The 19,559-nt window shown below is 39.2% G+C and overlaps 2 protein-coding genes across 12 annotated transcripts in view; both read left to right on the forward strand.

Moving 5' to 3' along the window:
- The window catches only part of LOC116312155 (receptor-type tyrosine-protein kinase FLT3-like), a 19,718-nt gene extending 15,062 nt beyond the window's left edge, over positions 1–4,656 (forward strand). For 3 of the 10 annotated variants that reach the window (XM_039617078.1, XM_039617082.1, XM_039617080.1), the window contains exons 6-14: positions 1,878–2,020; positions 2,234–2,412; positions 2,572–2,710; positions 2,796–2,973; positions 3,113–3,213; positions 3,293–3,407; positions 3,492–3,700; positions 3,819–3,924; positions 4,036–4,656. In XM_039617078.1, coding sequence (XP_039473012.1) covers positions 1,878–2,020; positions 2,234–2,412; positions 2,572–2,710; positions 2,796–2,973; positions 3,113–3,213; positions 3,293–3,407; positions 3,492–3,700; positions 3,819–3,889 — 1,135 coding nt within the window. In that variant the 3' untranslated portion in view covers positions 3,890–3,924; positions 4,036–4,656. Of the gene's footprint in view, positions 1–6; positions 107–395; positions 473–1,091; positions 1,244–1,322; positions 1,448–1,555; positions 1,668–1,877; positions 2,021–2,233; positions 2,413–2,571; positions 2,711–2,795; positions 2,974–3,112; positions 3,214–3,292; positions 3,408–3,491; positions 3,701–3,818; positions 3,925–4,034 lie in introns of those variants that run through there. The other 7 variants (XM_039617079.1, XM_039617083.1, XM_039617075.1 and 4 more) reach the window with 6 other exon arrangements.
- A 2,494-nt stretch (positions 4,657–7,150) lies between these two features.
- Positions 7,151–18,753, forward strand: LOC120441727 (receptor-type tyrosine-protein kinase FLT3-like). Of its 2 annotated transcripts, none has more exons than XM_039617087.1 (14): positions 7,151–7,388; positions 7,848–7,931; positions 8,045–8,202; positions 8,639–8,712; positions 8,841–8,992; positions 9,072–9,199; positions 9,311–9,422; positions 10,162–10,310; positions 10,536–10,714; positions 10,877–11,015; positions 11,088–11,265; positions 11,424–11,524; positions 17,677–17,791; positions 17,875–18,753. In XM_039617087.1, exons 3-14 carry the CDS (start codon positions 8,193–8,195, stop codon positions 18,083–18,085), a joined length of 1,548 nt encoding a protein of 515 aa, XP_039473021.1. In that variant the 5' UTR covers positions 7,151–7,388; positions 7,848–7,931; positions 8,045–8,192; the 3' UTR covers positions 18,086–18,753. The 2 variants fall into 2 exon arrangements, with proteins under 2 accessions (XP_039473021.1, XP_039473020.1); XM_039617086.1 differs by having other exon boundaries at positions 7,868–7,931.
- Positions 18,754–19,559: the final 806 nt, after the last annotated feature.

Consider the following 19,559-nt stretch of genomic DNA (forward strand, 5'->3'; position numbering starts at 1 on the left):
CATTTCCTTGGGATGAAATTCCCATATAGGTGGCGCTGTTGCAGCAACAAATTTTCCTTTCAGAATACGAGAATGAAAACTTGGAGGCAGAGAAACATGATTGCAGGTGAGTGAGAGTTATTCAAGGTCCTGCACAATCGAAGGTAATCACAGACTTGCAGTCAAGAGTTTTGTAGTTGGCCAGAGCTAAATTTTGAGTTATGAAGCATTTTGTTAATGACACAGCTGTAGCTCAGAAATACAGTCTGACTTAGAAGAGCAATAATTTCCTCCTAATGATGCATTTATGTTTTTTATTTTGTTTTTTTTTTGGTTTTTCCCACTGGTATTTATATATTTAATTTTGATTTCTGAAAAATAGTTTGTTCTAAAAATTCAGTTTTCTATCTCTCCAGCTGTTCTGCTGCTGTGTGTTGTTGGAGCACTCTGCTCTGATGACATGGGGACGCCAGTCTGTGGATCCAGTTATGAGGTAAGAGCTGTTTTAACTAAACTCTGATCAGATAACTGAAAGTGTCACTGACAATGAAGCCTTAGAGCAGAGAATAGTTCTGAGATGACATAAAGTGAACTATTATTCTTTGATAAACCCCTCTGGACCAGTCATAAATATGCATTAATTGCACATCTACATATCTGGGTAAACAAAACACCTATAGTCTGGATAAGACAGAAGTGAACACTAATTTTCATGCTGTGCCACAACTCTTTAATGTTTGTGTAGGCTCCAGCTCACCTTCACAAATGGCAATGTGGTTTATGGTGTACAGGGCAGCAAAAAAACACACAGCAATAAGAGGTGGCAAAACAGAGAGGGAAATAATGCTAGCTGCTCTTTCTGTAATATCCTGTAGTCACTTTGTGTCATTCTCATAAATTTTGAAGAGGTTTTAGTACAAGTTTAGTTCAGTTACAAAAATATAAGCTTTGTGTTTTGTTTTTGTTTGTTTCTTTTTTTAAAAAGCAAACATTTAATCAGGAAATCATTTTTGTTATGTGTTTTGGGGAAATTCTAATTCAGATCTTGCCAGTGATCATGGTTTTACTGCTGCTTAATGAAGGAGGATTAAATGTTGGTTCTTGTTTTTCAGGCAGCATGTTTGACACCAGCTGATTATCTGAATCGATCTGCTCCCATCAACAAAGAGGTGGCTGTGGGTAAGAAACTCATCATCTCCCTGGAGGGCCTCTCTGGATCTCCTGTCTGCCACTTGATCAGAGGAGAAGACCGAGTAATGACAGCGTAAGTGACCGTCTGTGTTTCTCTTTGTGTGCTTTTATCTTTTTATGTATGTAAACTGAGATGTTTCCTTCACCCTCAGCAGAAATGGGAGTCAGTCCATGGTCACATCACCGCTTTCTGAGACAGATTCAGGGGAGTACACTCTGACCTGTGACTCCAACAATGCCGCCATGTTTTCCACGACTGTGATTCTTCATGTAATGAGTGAGTAACAGCTTCTCATCTTCTTTCTTCTACAATACTCAAACAAACTCTGTTTGATCATAAATTTGTGATAATAAAATGAATTTAATTGTTTTCTTTGTTGTTTAGAACGTCCAACAAAACCACAGCTGATGCTCGATGGTGTGGACGTGCCAGATGCTTCCCCACTTTTTAAGTGTGTCTCTGAGGGTTTCCCCAAACCCACAATCCAATGGTCTGGGTAAGATGTTGTCCTTTACATTTGTATACAAAGTTTAGAATAGCAGCACTTCTTAATGTCTGATTTTAGACTGAATCATTTAGAGGGACACTTTATTTTGGTAGGTGGTTAGGATAGATGGGTATCAGACAAGCTTTGATAATAATGTATGTCAAAGACACAGCACTCTAATTTTACACCACTAACAATTGTTTTTCTCTGTTTGAACAGTAACAAGGATGGAGAACAGAGTTTAAAGGAAAGTGACAGAAAGACAGAGAGCAAAATATTAAGCTCTGAATATTATAATACAGGAATGATGTGCTGTGCAACCAATGCTGAAGGACAAGAGTGCTCCCAACTGTATGACTACGGTAACTGGATTTAAATTAACTAATAACAAATTTAATACATCCATAAAGAATATATCCATAAATTATTACAGGAGTTAATTTGAGTAAAATTTGGTTCAAATACTTGAAAAAACAATGTTTACTCAGAGATTCACTAACTAATCTCAGAGAAGCAAATGACAAATTCTCCCTGCCAAATATATTTTTGACTTGAGGCCCTGATGTGTGTTTCAGACTTACAGAGCAGTGTAATGAACAAAGATGAGGCATCTACTGTCACCCTGAGCAAAGGTCAGTCTCTGCTGCTTCGCTGCAGAGTAAACAGATACAGTCTGAAATCACCTGTGTGGGAGAAAGGAGGAACACAGCTCAATGCCAGGACATTGTCATGTAAACCAGAGAAGGAGGAGGAGGTACAGTAATGTCCTGTAATCAGGGAGAGTTTCCTTAAACTGTCTTGTTATGTTTGTCTGAAAACTGACCGACCTCTTTAATATTACTCAGTCTGAGACACAAAGTACTTCACTGATAATCATCCTGCAAATAATCATTATTATGGTTTTGTCTTCCAGATGTGCATTAAAAATGACTCACATTACGTTGTTCGGATGGCCTACCTGTCCATCAGATCAGTGAGAGAGGAGCACAGCGGCACATACACCTGCACGAGTACAGATAAAAACTCAAAGTCTGTTGATGTTCATGTCTCAGGTTAGTAGACTTCATTTCATGTCATTATTATTTGAAACTGTTCCCACTGAATAAATCTGACTGGTTTATTCTTGTGTTTCCTCAGATGAAGTTTCCCTCTCTGCACAGCTGGATGAGACCAAGATCATATCAGCTCAGGAGGCATCCAGCACCTGCTTGCAGGCCACTGTTTCCTACCATCCTGTTCTCCAGCACTGTTCCTGGGAGACTCCTGACAAAAAAAGGACTAAATGTGTCAGGGACACATGGGTAACACAGCACAGGTACTTCAATGAAGCAAACTGTCATCATGTGGAAGTGTAAAAATATCCATTCATTCATGTTTTTCATGAGCAGCAACAGAGAACTGCTGCTGTCCAGTGTAATCATGTGATATAAGATCTGTAATGAACTGTTTCTCAGGACTGTGAAGCTTTGTGATCCACTCATATCAGGAGATTATAAGTTACACCTGGAGGCTGGAGGACAAAAGGAAACAAAGACCATATCAGTGTGTGTTGTAGGTGGGTTAATGTAACCTTTGTTACATTTTTATTAGTATCTAAATGTAATTATGTTTGACATCATCTGATATTGTTTCAGATGAACCAAAGTTCAACTTCTTGTTTAATAAGGATGATGGTACCATCAACCTTGAGACTGCCAGTCTGGTGCCAGCAAACTATACCTGGATGGTTTGCTTGGAGCTCAATGACAGGTATGATTACCTGCACAGCCGTTCAGCTCAGAGAGCATTTTTAGCTCTGATTATTTAAACTCCTTTTACTTTGTTTTACTGCAGCTGTGAAACAGACTCGTCCTGGGATGAGGTCCCAAATGCCTCTAAAACAGTCTCTGAAACAGACTCTAATTTTTCCTGCAACAAGCCGATCAAGAGCTCAGTGAGTGAAGACGTGGTGAAAGGAGACCAATTCAGGTTTTGTCTGACAAACTCAGTTGGCTCCTGGTGCAAAACCCATTTCATGATTATCCCACCTCAGTCCTCTATTGGTAATAACAAATCTTTAATGAATATATTTACTGAAAATATTTGATGAAAAAATCTAAAAGTAGTCATGCTCACATTGTTGTTGGTTTTTTTTTTATTGTTGTTGTTGTTTTTTTTTAGGTAAGCCACCCGAGTATAACTCCTTCCTGCTGAAAGTATGCAGTTTGCTTCTGCTTCTGGCTTGGCTGTAGCCAGTAAAGTGCTCATGTACCTCATCAAAGGTAAGGTATATATTTCATCTTTTTATGAACACAATAAAGAACACAGATCATCGTCACAGTGTGACCAGAACCGGATGGAGAACCCTTATTATTGAGGCTCACTCTCTTTTTTTCAGCTCTGTTATAATGCTATAACCACCAGACCTTCAGCAATTGTCACAATGCATCGACCACTGTGGACATTTCTGAGTGATGAAACACAAAACAGGGCACTGTCACCTGCTGACTGCTGACACATCTGACTCAGACATTCTGGAATCTGAAAAGAATCTTCTGTAACCATCAGATACACAGTGATCACCTATATAACATTTTATCCATACAACATGTCACTTGATAATTTAGAGTAAAATGGACAGTCTTTATATTTTATTTAAATATAGGAAGAGATTTATACTTATAGGTAGGATTGGAAAACGTAATAAGCCTATGTTTGAAACAACAGAACACAACAAAGTGTTTAAAAAAACAAAGTTTTTTTTAGTTATATAAGGTGTAGATATACCCGCTCTAGATTTATTCAATGTATAACATTGTTACATGGAAATAAACTTCTTCCTTAAGTAAAACTTTTTCAGACACATCAAGATTTTTTTCTTGGGCTTTTTCAGTACTTGTTAATGGATTTTTCTTTTAGAGTGGATTGTATTGTGTCATGTTGAAGTGTTATACCTGAAGTACAATCAGTTTTATTCAATAAAGAAAAAAACTTGCTGTCCAGTGTACTGACCTGAACACCGCAGTTTTGTGTATCCCCTAAATCTTTCTGAATATAGCTTTATTTTCAGTGCGGGTCTGTAGCGGTCGGTAGTTAACATGAAGGCGACCAGATGACAGAAAAAACAACCACAACAGACTTCACTTGTTTTCCGGAGCTCTGGATAGATTTCTCTTACAGATACAAAGGTTCAACACTCTCACCAGCGGCACATATTAACATGAACATCCCAGCCCCGCCCACAAAAAACCCTCCTTAAATAGCCACCAATCATACCACCAATAAAATTTAAGAGATTCCCCCTACACACTCTAGCTACAAATAAACATATACAGTGAAATATATGACTACAAACTCCAGTTAAATAAAATAGAAACTAGCTAAATCAAATCAAACCAAAGATTCAGCCCACTCCCACCCTCAGCTCTCATCTAATGGTTTACCCCAATTCCTTTCAGGTGGATGTCATTAGCCTGTAATCATGTGTGCACTCCGTGAATCAGCCCTTCAATAAGTTGCCCTCAAAAGAGAGAGTGGACTTCAAAATAAAAGCATAACAAAACCGAAACTTCCTATCAGACATTGCAAGTGTGTGCTTCACCTTAGTGAGGGAGATGCTTCTCCACCACCCACACAGGGTCTTTTAGCTCACTTGTAATATTTTCCTGCTCCCACTTGATCCACCACTGTGTGAAGCCTTGTGATGATCTCACTATCAGTCTGCTGCTGTTTTGAGTGGATATCCACACACTAGGGGATGCCAGAGGTCAGAGTTTTCATGCTGGATATGGATTCTGCATCTAGTGTGTTACCATGAATCATAGACATTTGAGCAGTAAATGCTCTTCGTTGCAAGGATTTTGTGGATACTTTGGGTAACGTGGTGGAGAAAATTCCTGTTATAACAGCTGCTCTGTGGACGATGCGTCCTATTGTAAGTTTAAATGCTCTGGAGGCTGTCGTCAGTGACTTCATCCATGAGCTCCCAGAATCAAGTAATACAATGATTCAGCTGTGATGAGGTTTTACACATCTGTTTTAGGGGCTGCTGCAAGTGGACACTGATGTATACACACATTCATAAATATGACTGTTGTCTGTGCTTGCTGAGGTGACTAAGCAACTAACTCCAAAGCTTGAACCTACTCACAGATCCTCACTATTGTGTGTTGGGATCTTGGGAATTAATTCATCACAGTTACGGCTAATAGAGGGCATGACCTCTCGCTTTTTGATGCATTTCTGGCTTAAATCTTGAGGCCAAGTTACTGAGTATGGCAGTAATGGCATTGGTCTGCTAGTCTGAGAAAGTGTACTAGTGAAGGTAGACTCGTAGCTTTCCCATGACTTGCTCAAGCTGTTCAGGTTGTGGTCTATATAGGCATGACTGGAGTCTTCTCTAACTGCATTTAGGCTTGGTACGCGTCTTACAGATTCTTACTCTACCTCCATGTGTCACAGATGTAAGGGCTTACTGTTTCTTCCCAGGTACACACTGGCTCAGTAAAGGTGAGGTGAGGTCCAGTTCTGTTGATCACTGGTTTTGGTCTGTGAGTAAAGGCTGAAGTACCTGGATGAAGCTGAAATGAGCCATTTCAAATTCAACAAAGAAAGGCCTTGGAGAGGTGCTTAATCAGCAATCTCTGTAATGTGCACAAACTAGCAAAGTCTTGTACTACCCTGCACACCCCTGGAGGAAATGGTGTTCAATAGAACCCTTCCTAAACCCTTCACTCTCTCCCAGTGCTGCTGAAAGGGGATTGGGTCTCCTCAACAAATCTGTCTTTTAATAATACCACATCCCGTCAAATCAGATCGGTCCCAATGGCCCATTCGCCATCACAGGGTTACATCTCCACCTATCAGAGCCACAGTTTAAGCAACAGTAAACCATGGATGCTGTACAATCCAGTCCTGCTTTGAGTGCATCTACAGTGCAGGGAGGTTTGCCACTGCTTCTTCCCTCATTGGATCAACCCAGTTATGGCAAGTTGGCTGTGCAGCAGACAGTGCCTTTTACATCTGGTAAATATTCTCCAGGGCCTGTAACTAATCCAGTCAGCCATTTTCATAGCCTAGGTACTTGCCTTTTCTTCTTCTTGAATCACAGTTGGGGGTGATAGTACAAATGTGTATGGGTGTGTGTGGGGGGTATACTATTTCCTGCTTCTCGGTCACTCTTGAATCCTCTGCAGGACTGGACTAGTCAGGGGAATAATCTATTACTTATCTATGCAGCTGCCCTAACAAAGAAGCCTCGTGTTGTTTTCTTCTTGTTAGGGCAGCTGCATGGATGGGGGGATTAAAGTGAATACTTTGAAAAGAAGAACAAAATGTAATATTACTACTTTTGACTTAGACAAAAAAAAAAAAAAACTATTTGTACTGAAACTAATTTCTCCTTTGCTCACAAATGAAATCTGGGCCAAAGTGTATCATGTTATCTCTTCTGTAACACTGTATCTTTAAAAAAAATGTCTGCACACCTAGATAAGTGTAGACAAAAAAACCTTTTCATAAGCAATTCAGCTGAAGTCCAGCACACTATGTGCTCACTGCTGGGATATTTCTTGAATTACAAGATTTCAGTCAGGAAGCCTATTGGCAGCATCTATGCATGTTTCTATGTTACCTCAGAAAGATCTTCCTGATTAAGGATTCCACCAGGAAGCAAAACAGATCCATTTAGGAGGGACCGAGAGGCACCCTGGGATAATTCTCCATCGCCCGGCAGACAGTTTTTGTGATCAGGTAATGCCAATATTTCAACCCTGTTTGCATTCATCTGTGCTTTTCCTGTGTTTCTAGTTAGAGGTGCTGTATTTCACCCGTGAAGGCAGTTTACCTATTAGATGTATGGAGTAAGTTACATTATCAGTACTAGTATTAACATGACTTCACTTTTATAGCTAAAGACAAGTTGAGTCCTGTTATTCTGCTTGTGTGTGGATCACTTTGTGCAGATAAGGAGCTTTCTTTCTCAAGCCAGTTTCGCTCCCCCGGCTCCCAAGGCTGTGCACCGCCAGAGCAATCTTGCTTAAAGTCTGTTGTCACTGTGATCATATGCAAACTTTCTTTTTGTTTTGTTTGATGCTGGTCTCAGGTGATCAAAGGTTTATTTGTAAGATCCAGCTGTGATTACATACTTGCATTTTGCTTTTATTTTTTTGTCTTGAATGCTGCTGGCGGTGGTCCTCCTTTATTGTACAGCACTGTTGTGTTGTTTGCAGCATCGCGTTGTGTTGTGAGTGTGTGAGGATCGCCTCTTCATCTTCCTCAGTTCCTGCTCAGCTGGTGAGCTATATCCTTGCTTTTTAATCCTCATTGCCTCTGAAGCCTATATGATTATGTGCTTATCACACTGGTTTCACTCTAACTCATCAATTTAAAATTGAATCTCTGTTTAGGTATTAAGCTGCCTGCCGAGGATGTTTGCACAGCATCATAGTGATTAACCTTTATAATATCCTGGGGATGAAATTTCCATGTATTTGACGCTGTTGCAGTGACAAAATTTCCCCAAATACCATCAAAACAAATATTTGGCAGCTAAACATGATTACAGGTAAGTGAGAGTATTTCAAGGTCCTGCAGAATTGGTGGTAATCACAGACTTGCAATCAAGATTTTTGTAGTTGGTCAGAGCTAAATGTTGAGTTATGAAGCACAGTTCAGAAATACAGTCTGAGGAACCTCAGATAGGCCTGTCATGATGAACTGACTTGCGGGAGAAAATAAATGTAAGAAATAACATGTGTCCCAGTAATGACACAGTTTATATTTGAACTTTATTCTTTTTTGAAATTGCTTACATTTCTTTTAGTTTAAAACTAAAATGCGCCATAATATTTCTATTGTGTATTAAGGAGTTCAGTGAAAAGACTTCTATTCTTAAGGACACGTTTATGTTGAGTTTCCTTTTTTTCCCTCACCTTTTTTTTCTTTTTAATAATAGTTCAAATAATTGTTTAAACTAAAGATTCAGTTTTCTATCTCTCCAGCTGTTCTGCTGTGTGCTGTTGGAGCGCTCTGCTCTGATGATGTGAAGACTCCAGCCTGTGTATCCAGTCATGAGGTAAGAGCTTGTTGAACAGTCATAACTCAAATTGATATAGTATGGGATTGATCTAGAGATCTTGCCATCAATGATTATTTTACATTTTCTCAATAAAGAGGAATTAAATGGTGGCTCTTGTTTTTCAGGCAGCATGTTTGCTACCAGCTGATTATCTGAATCCATCTGGTCCCATCAGCAAAGAGTTGGCTGTGGGTAAGAAACTCATCATCTCCCTGGAGGGCCTCTCTGGATCTCCTGTCTGCCACTGGATCAGAGGAGAAGACCGAGTAATGACAGCGTAAGTGACCGCCTGTGTTTCTGTTTGTGTGCTTTTATCTTTTTATGTATTTAAACTGAGATGTTTCCTTTAACCTCAGCAGAAATGGGAGTCAGTCCATGGTCACATCACCGCTTTCTGAGACAGATTCAGGGGAGTACACTCTGACCTGTGACTCCAACAATGCCGCCATGTTTTCCACGACTGTGATTCTTCATGTAGTAATGAGTGTGTAACAGCTTCTCATCTTCTTTCTTCTACAATACTCAAACAAACTCTGTTTGATGATCAATTAGTGATAATAGAATTGATTTAACTGTTTTCTTTCATGTTGTTTAGAACGTCCAACAAAACCACAGCTGATGCTCGATGGTGTTGACGTGTCAGATACTTCCCCCCTTTTTAAGTGTGTCTCTGAGGGTTTCCCAAATCCCACAATTACCTGGTCTGGGTAAGATGTTGTCCTTTACATTTGTATACAAAGTTTAGAATAGCAGCACTTCCGTCTCATTTTAGACTGGATCATTTAGAGGGACACTTTGTTGGGATCTGTGGTTAGGATAGGGTATCAGACAGCACCAGGCTTTGTTAATATTATGTTTCATGAACACAGCTTTCTGAATAAATATCATTTGTTATCAAAGATCACTCAGGCAGGCAGGACCTTTGCTAAAAGCTTGGTAAGTTTCTTCACAATCCAAACACAAGATCAACATTAGCGCAGGTTCCACAGGGCAGATTATTGCACCGATCCAAACTACTGCACAAAATCTCTCTCATGAGTGCAGAACAGGTCACCACTCTGTGACAGGGGTTTTCCACAATAAAATAGCAGGTAAGTTGGGGGGTTTTCTCAGGGAAAAGTGGAACATTCACATAAGCAAAGGAGCCAGGCTTCACTGTTTGTAGTTCAACTATCCAGCAAAAGAGTCTGCCACTACCTTGCGTACGGCTACAAATGAGGATATCAGGAACATGTATGTGATTTTTCACACAGAGGGCAGCAACACGAGACGAGTACCACACCTGCAAAAAAAACACCACCACCCCCAACCCCAACTCCCACCACCACACACATACAGATAGTTAAGAAGAGAGAGTGAGTGTGCAAGAAGAAAGAAAGTGGTCAAGACTGAGGGACTATGACAGTTTCCCACCACTAACAATGTGATTTTTCTCTGTTTGAACAGCAACAAGAATGTTGATGAGGCAAAGATGTTTAAGGCAAGTGATAAAAGGACAGAGAGCAAAATATCAAGCGCTCAATATTATAATAGAGGAATGATGTGCTGTGCAACCAATGCTGAAGGACAAGAGTGCTCCCAACTGTATGACTACGGTAACTGGATTTAAATTAACTAATAACAAATTTAATACATCCATAAAGAATATATCCATAAATTATTACAGGAGTTAATTTGAGTACATTTTTTTTTCAAATACTTATAGTGAAAGTGAAAAAACAATGTTTACTCAGAGATTCACTAACTAATCTCAGAGAAGCAAATGACAAATTCTGCCTGCCAAATATATTTTTGACTTGAGGCCCTGATGTGTGTTTCAGACTTACAGAGCAGTGTAATGAACAAAGATGAGGTATCTACTGTCACCCTGAGCGAAGGTCAGTCTCTGCTGCTTCGCTGCAGAGTAAAAGGATACAGTCTGAGATCACCTGTGTGGGAGAAAGGAGGAAGACTGCTCAATGCCAGGACATTGTCATGTAAACCAGAGAAGGAGGAGGAGGTACAGTAATGTCCTGTAATCAGGGAGAGTTTCCTTAAACTGTCTTGTTATGTTTGTCTGAAAACTGACCGACCTCTTTAATATTACTCAGTCTGAGACACAAAGTACTTCACTGATAATCATCCTGCAAATGATCATTATTATGGGTTTTATTTCTTACAGATGTGCATTAAAAATGACTCACATTACGCTGTTCGGATGGCCTACCTGTCCATCAGATCAGTGAGAGAGGAGCACAGCGGCACATACACCTGCACGAGTACAAATAAAAACTCAAAGTCAGTTTATGTTAATGTCTCAGGTCAGTAGACTTCATTTCATGTCATTATTATTTGAAACTGTTCCCACTGAATAAATCTGACTGTTTCCTCAGATGAAGTTTCCCTCTCTGCACAGCTGGATGAGACCAAGATCATATCAGCTCAGGAGGCATCCAGCACCTGCTTGCAGGCCACTGTTTCCTACCATCCTGTTCTCCAGCACTGTTCCTGGGAGACTCCTGACAAAAACAGGACTAAATGTGTCAGGGAGACATGGGTAACACAGCACAGGTACTTCAATGAAGCAATCACGCAAACTGTCATCATGTGGAAGTGTAAAAATATCCATTCATTCGTGTGTTGTTGTTTTTTTCCATGAGCAGCAACAGAGAACTGCTGCTGTCCAGTGTAATCATGTGATATAAGATCTGTAATGAACTGTTTCTCAGGACTGTGAAGCTTTGTGATCCACTCATATCAGGAGATTATAAGTTACACCTGGAGGCTGGAGGACAAAAGGAAACAAAGACCATATCAGTGTGTGTTGTAGGTGGGTTAATGTAACCTTTGTTACAGTTTTACTATTATTTAAATGTAATTATAATTTATATTTAAAATGTGAGATTGTTTGACATCATCTGATTTTGTTTTCAGATGAACCAAAGTTCAACTTCTCGTTTAATAAGGATGATGGTACCCTCAACCTTGAGACTTTCAGTCTGTTGCCAGCAAACTATACCTGGATGTTTTGCTCTGAGCTCAATGACAGGTATGATTACCTGCACAGTCGTTCAGCTCAGAGAGCATTTTAGCTCTGATTATTTAAACCCCTTTTATTTTGTTTCACTGCAGCTGTGAAACAGACTCGTCCTGGGATGAGGTCCCAAATGCATTTAAAGCAGACTCTGTGTTTCCTGCAACAAGACGATCAAGAGCTCAGTGAGACCAGACCTCGGGGATGGACATCATTTAAAGTTTTGTCTGACAAACTCAGTTGGCTCCTGGTGCCAAAGTTACCACATAATCACCCCACCTGCAGTCCAGTACTCTATAGGTAATAACCAGTATTTGCATCAGAAAATATTTGATGAAATTCATTTAAAGCTGTCATGCTCACTGAAAAGCTGTCGTTTGTAGGTAAACAACCTCAGGATATCATATTCCTGCTGAAAGCAGGCAATATAACTCTCCTTCTGGCTCTGGTAGTAGTCAGCACAGTGCTCATATTCTTCATCAAAAAGAAGGTAAATATATTCAGCTTTTTTAACAAACACAAATAGAAGAGGACACCAAGTCATTTGTCTTTGCAATATAAACCTCAGTATCAGCCTTCAAGGGAGATTAATTTAATCTTTCAGGATTTTTGTTTGTTTTATAAGAGTTTGGTATCTCTGTAACAGTAATGTATTTGTGTAGCACTTTTTAAAACACAGTTATAAAGTGTTTCACACTCAGGATAAAGCTGTCATATCCAACAATGGTCATGTTTTCAGAAGACTCTGTTCAGTTTTAAAAAGGTTTATTTTACAGAATTTCAGATCAACAGGGGAGAGTCTGGAGCTACAAGAGTCTCGGGTGAGTGTGTGTTCACCGAACGAGAACGGTCTTCTGCTAGAGAAAAACAGATGAGGGATATTTTATTGGGATGAGGATTTGAGGTTTTACTTGAATATTTTTCCAGAGTAGCTGGAAGAGTAAGTAGAAGGCCAGAGTCTAAGGATTCAAACAAAAATTACAGAGATAGTTTACTGCAGCCAATACCCCAAGAACCTGACAAGGAGCGTAGGCTTGAGCTGGTGCTTAAATACATGGAGGTAATGAACTGATGTGAAACAGGTGTGTTGGCTACAGCAGTGCCAACCTAATCTCCACCTAAAAGCAGAGGAAGGAGGAGACACTACACTCATTAGATATAAACTATGGTCAAAAATAATGTGCAAAGATGCAGGAAAAGCTAATCTGTAAAAATGAGTTTTCAGCAGCCAGTTAAATTCAGCTAAGCTGATTGCCAAACAGACGATAAGAAGACATCTAATTAGTGATAGCATTGAAGCATTCATGGAGGTGGGAGAGGCTGCTGAGGCTAAACAGAAAAGCCCAGCTGTGTGTTGTCAGCATAGCAAATGAAAGCAGACGTGGTCCAAGGATTGAACCCTGAGGGACTCCACGTATGCGAGAAGCACAAAAGCACCATTATCAATGAGTCATACTGCCTCTTATTTTTTCAGCTCCATCATCCAGCTCTCAACCAGACTTCCTGCCACTACAGGAATGTATCGACCACTGTGGACATTTCTGAGGGATAAAACAGAAAAAAGACTCTGCTGGCTGGTCTATACTTACACATCAGAGCCAGACATTTAAGCAGCTGAGGACAATCTTCTGCAACCAGCAGATACAGAGTGATCACCTATATAACATTTTATGCATACAAAATGTTACACAATAATAATCTCTTAAAAATTAAGAGTAGAATGAATTTGCTTTACATTTTATTAAAATATAATAAGCATTTTATCATTTCAGGTGGAACTGGGGAAAACATATTTAGCCTATGTTTATCATACTTTCCATAATGTATTACAGTGTTTATCTATATACTCCAACTTGAGCAAAATGCATGAAGGAAGTGAGGTCTGAATGTGAACAAAATTATTTTTGTATGTAAGTTTCATAAGATGTAGTTTTCTTTAACAGGGTTGTAAATATTCTAAATATAAATATACATAATATATCTGGGGGGTTATATATATTTAAGCATTATACCTGAAGTACAATATGTTTTATTCATTAAAAGAAAAGCTGGTAATCATATATTTATGTTAATCATGTGTATGTGTCTATTTTATTTTGGTCCCAAGAGAAAAGGAATCTAACTTTTATGAGAAGGTAAGAAGTGACTTTTATTCAGGTCAAAGTACTTCGCATCAAGATGTGTGAAAGATGATGTCGTAAAGCCACTGCCCACTCGTCGATTTCTATAAAAGGATTGAGAACAACAAATAACAGAAAGCGGAACGGTACCATTTCCACTTAGGAGGGGCAGTGAGGCAGACTTTTCCAGATTAGGCAGCCAGCTTTGGGTGAGCAGATACTTTCAACGTTTCAACCTTGTTTGTACTCATCTTTGCTCTTTTCCTGTGTTTCTAGTTAGCGATCCTGTATTCTATCTGTGAAGCTAGTTTATCTATTAGATGCATGGAGAAAGCGTCCCGTTATGATCCAGCTGTGATTAATTACTTGTTTGTTTTTCCTTTGATATTATTAAGATATTATTAACTGTTTTGTCTTGTTCGTGGATCCTGCTGGTGCTCTGTGAGTGTGCGAGGACCCCTCCATCAAATCCTGCCCGTCTAGTGCGCAATATCCTCGTTTCTTGTCGTGTTTTCCCACCATCATAGTGACTAGCCTTTTTCATTTCCTTGGGATGAAATTCCCATATAGGTGGCGCTGTTGCAGCAACAAATTTTCCTTTCAGAATACGAGAATGAAAACTTGGAGGCAGAGAAACATGATTGCAGGTGAGTGAGAGTTATTCAAGGTCCTGCACAATCGAAGGTAATCACAGACTTGCAGTCAAGATTTTTGTAGTTGGCCAGAGCTAAATGTTGAGTTGTGAAGCATTTTGTTAATGACACAGCTGTAGCTCAGAAATACAGTCTGACTTAGAAGAGCAATAACTTCCTCCTAATGATGCATTTATGTTTTTTTTGTTTTTGTTTTTCCCACTGGTGTATATAAATTTGTTTTGATTTTCAGTAATATTTAAACTAAAAATTCAGTTTTCTATGTCTCCAGCTGTTCTGCTGCTGTGTGTTGTTGGAGCACTCTGCTCTGATGACATGGGGACGCCAGCCTGTGGATCCAGTTATGAGGTAAGAGCTGTTTTAACTAAACTCTGATCAGATAACTGAAAGTGTCACTGACAGTGAAGCCTTAGAGCAGAGAATAGTTCTGAGATGACATAAAGTGAACTATTATTCTTTGATAAACCCCTCTGGACCAGTCAAATATGCATTAATTGCACATCTACATATCTGGGTAAACAAAACACCTATAGTCTAGATAAGACAGAAGTGAACACCCATTTTCATGCTGTGCATCGACTCTTTAATGTTTGTGTAGGCTCCAGCTGACCTTCACAAATGTCAGTGTGGTTTATGGTGTACAGGGCAGCAAAAAACACACAGCAACAAGAGGTGGCAAAACAGAGAGAGAAATAATGCTAGCTGCTCTTTCTGTAATTTCCTGTAGTCACTTTGTGTCATTCTAATAAATTTTGAAGAGGTTTTAGTACAAGTTTAGTTCAGTTACAAAATATAAGCTTTGTTTTGTTTTTGTTTTTTGTTTTTTTAAAGGAAACACTTAATCAGGAAATCAACTTTTTTTATGTGTTTTTGGGAAAATCTAATTCAGATCTTGCCAGTGGTGATGATTTTATAGCTGCTTAATGAAGGAGGATTAAATGTTGGCTCTTGTTTTTCAGGCAGCATGTTTGCTACCAGCTGATTATCTGAATCGATCTGCTCCCATCAGTAAAGTGTTAGCGGTGGGTGAGAAACTCATCATCTCCCTGGAGGGCCTCTCTGGATCTCCTGTCTGCCACTGGATCAGAGGAGAAGACCGAGTAATGACAGCGTAAGTGACCGTCTGTGTTTCTGTTTGGGTGCTTTATCTTTTTATGTATTTAAACTGAGATGTTTCCTTTACCCTCAGCAGAAATGGGAGTCAGTCCATGGTCACATCACCGCTTTCTGAGACAGATTCAGGGGAGTACACTCTGACCTGTGAATCTAACAATGCCGCCATGTTTTCCACGACTGTGATTCTTCATGTAGTAATGAGTGTGTAACAGCTTCTCATCTTCTTTCTTCTACAATACTCAAACAAACTCTGTTTGATGATCAATTATTGATAATAAAATGAAGTTAACTGTTTTCTTTCATGTTGTTCAGAACGTCCCACAAAACCACAGCTGATGCTCGATGGTGTTGATGTCTCAGATACCAACCCCCTTTTTAAGTGTGTCTCTGAGGGTTTCCCAAATCCCACAATTACCTGGTCTGGGTAAGATGTTGTCCTTTACATTTTTATGCAAACTTTAGAATAGCAGCACTTCTTAATGTCTGATTTTAGACTGAATCATTTAGAGGGACACTTTATTTTGATTTTAGATGGGTATCAGACAAGCTTTGGTAATAATGTTTTTCATAGACACAGCTTTCTGAAAAATATCGTTTTACTCCAATAGCAATGTTTTTTTTCTCTCTGTTTGAACAGTAACAAGGTTGGACAATGGAGTTTTAAGGGAAGCGATGGAAAGACAGAGAGCACAATATCAAGCACTGAATATTATAATAGAGGAATGATGTGCTGTGCAACCAATGCTGAAGGACAAGAGTGCTCCCAACTGTATGACTACGGTAACTGGATTTAAATTCATTCATAACAAATTTAATACATCCATAAAGAATATATCAGTAAATTTTGGTTCAAATACTTATAGTGAAAGTGAAAAAACAATGTTTACCCAGAGATTCACTAACTAATCTCAGTGAAGCAAATCACAAATGTTGACCACGGTATATGTTTTTGACTTGAGGCCCTGATGTGTGTTTCAGACTTACAGAGCAGTGTAATGAACAAAGATGAGGTATCTACTGTCACCCTGAGCGAAGGTCAGTCTCTGCTGCTTCGCTGCAGAGTAAACGGATACAGTCTGAGATCACCTGTGTGGGAGAAAGGAGGAAGACAGCTCAATGCCAGGACATTGTCATGTAAACCAGAGGAGGAGGAGGAGGTACAGTAATGTCCTGTAATCAGGGAGAGTTTCCTTAAACTGTCTTGTTATGTTTGTCTGAAAACTGACCGACCTCTTTAATATTCCTCAGTCTGAGACACAAAGTACTTCACTGATAATCATCCTGCAAATGATCATTATTATGTTTTTTTCTTCCAGATGTGCATTAAAAATGACTCACATTACAATGTTCGGATGGCCTACCTGTCCATCAGATCAGTGAGAGAGGAGCACAACGGCACATACACCTGCACGAGTACAAATAAAAACTCAAAGTCTGTTTATGTTCATGTCTCAGGTTAGTAGACTTCATTTCATGTCATTATTATTTGAAACTGTTCCCACTGAATAAATCTGACTGGTTTATTCTTGTGTTTCCTCAGATGAAGTTTCCTCTCTGCACAGCTGGATGAGACCAAGATCATATCAGCTCAGGAGGCATCCAGCACCTGCTTGCAGGCCACTGTTTCCTACCATCCTGTTCTCCAGCACTGTTCCTGGGAGACTCCTGACAAAAACAGGACTAAATGTGTCAGGGAGACATGGGTAACACAGCACAGGTACTTCAATGAAGCAAACTGTCACCATGTAGAAGTGTAAAAATATCCATTCATTCATGTTTTTCATGAGCAGCAACAGAGAACTGCTGCTGTCCAGTGTAATCATGTGATATGAGGTCTATAATGAACTGTTTCTCAGGACTGTGAAGCTTTGTGATCCACTCATATCAGGAGATTATAAGTTACACCTGGAGGCTGGAGGACAAAATGAAACAAAGACCATATCAGTGTGTGTTGTAGGTGGGTTAATGTAACCTTTGTTACAGTTTATTAGTATTTAAATGTAATTATAATTTATATTTAAAATGTGAGATTGTTTGACATCATCTGATTTTGTTCCAGATGAACCAAAGTTCAACTTCTTGTTTAATAAGGATGATGGTACCATCAACCTTGAGACTGCCAGTCTGGTGCCAGCAAACTATACCTGGATGTTTTGCTCTGAGCTCAATGACAGGTATGATTACCTGCACAGCCGTTCAGCTCAGAGAGCATTTTAGCTCTGATTATTTAAACTCCTTTTTCTTTGTTTTACTGCAGCTGTGAAACAGACTCGTCCTGGGATGAGGTCCCAAATGCCTCTAAAACAGTCTCTGAAACAGACTCTAATTTTTCCTGCAACAAGCCGATCAAGAGCTCAGTGAGCAAAGACGTGTTAAAAGGAGACCAATTCAGGTTTTGTCTGACAAACTCAGTTGGATCCTGGTGCAAAACCCATTACATGATCATCCCACCTACTCCCCCAGAATAAGACATTTTGAATGAATATATTAAATGAAAACAATGTGATGGAGCTGAAAGTAGGCAGTTTGCTTCTGTTTCTGGTTTGGCTGTAGTCAGTTAAGTGCTCACGTACCTCATCAAAATTAAGGTATATATTTCATCTTTTTATAAACATCTTTTTATGAACACAATAAAGAGCATAGCTCATCATCACTGTTTGATCAGCTTGTAGACTGAGGGCAGAGGGTCGGCTTGTTCACCTCCACAACTGGATGAATAACCATTATCACTCAGTCTCACTCTCTTTCTTTTTTTTCACTTTGGTTATAAAGATATAACCACCAGAATTTCAGCCACTGCCATGATCCACTGACCCCTGTGGACATTTCTGAATGATGTCTGTGTAGTCAGACATTTCAATATCTGAGAAGGATCTTCTGTAACCATCAGATACAGTTATCACCCATAACATTTGATCCATACAGCATGTTACTTGATAGTCTTCTCACAATAATTTAGAGTAAAATGGAGTGTCTTTATCTTTAAATCAAATATAGTGAGCATTTTATACTTATTGTTGGAACTGGTGGATAAATCATATTTAACCTAACACTTTTCATTATCTACAACAAAGAGTTTAACTATATACTACAGCTTAAGCAAACTGTATAAAATAAAGAAGGTCTAAATGTGAAAGAAGCTCAGAAATTTACAAGGAGAGCATTCAAATTCCAAAAAGACATGTCGTAACAAATCAAGAGATTTATACCCTGAACTGTCTTGCAAGGCAAGGCAAGGCAAGTTTATTTATATAGCACAATTCAAAGTTCTTTACAGAGACATAAAAAAAAACAAAAAAACAAATAAAAAGCATTATTTAAAATGAAAAAAAAACAAACAAACAAAGGAACAGTAAATAAAATCAGTAGTAAAAATGTAAGTTTTGAAATTTAAAAGTAAAACAGTGCAGATTTGGTGCTTTATTCAAATGCAGCTGAGAACAGGTGAGTCTTCAACCTTCAACCTTGCAATGACTTGATAGTGCTAATCGCTGCACCACCATGAAGCATTGTGCAGTCCTTATGCAAAATCATATAAGTATACTTGGGCTGTAGAAACCGCATCTTGTATGTTATTTTTGTGCTCAAACTCCAGTCAGGAAAAGTTACAGGCACACCCTGTCAACCCACACAATTCCTGTCATGTATCAGAATTGCACTCATTTCTGTGTATTTACAGCTACTCTAACAGCTTTGTGAAGAGATTTCTTCACATGCTGGTAGAGTTTGGTTGCAGTTATTAAGTCAAAGAGGGGGTCGAGACAGGTTCTGAGTGCTACCTGAAAAACTCAGTGTACATGTTTTGAGGCCTCGAAGGCAGTGCTTCCCCTGCCTCCTCATTTGATCCGTAGCATTAAGCTGTTCCACCATTACTCGTTGTGAGATCAATTCTTCCTGTATAAATGCAGTAACCACAAATGTAACTGCCCCCAGTGTCCAAAT

This window comes from Oreochromis aureus, linkage group 9 (assembly GCF_013358895.1).
Source record: "Oreochromis aureus strain Israel breed Guangdong linkage group 9, ZZ_aureus, whole genome shotgun sequence".
Lineage (NCBI taxonomy): Eukaryota > Metazoa > Chordata > Actinopteri > Cichliformes > Cichlidae > Oreochromis > Oreochromis aureus.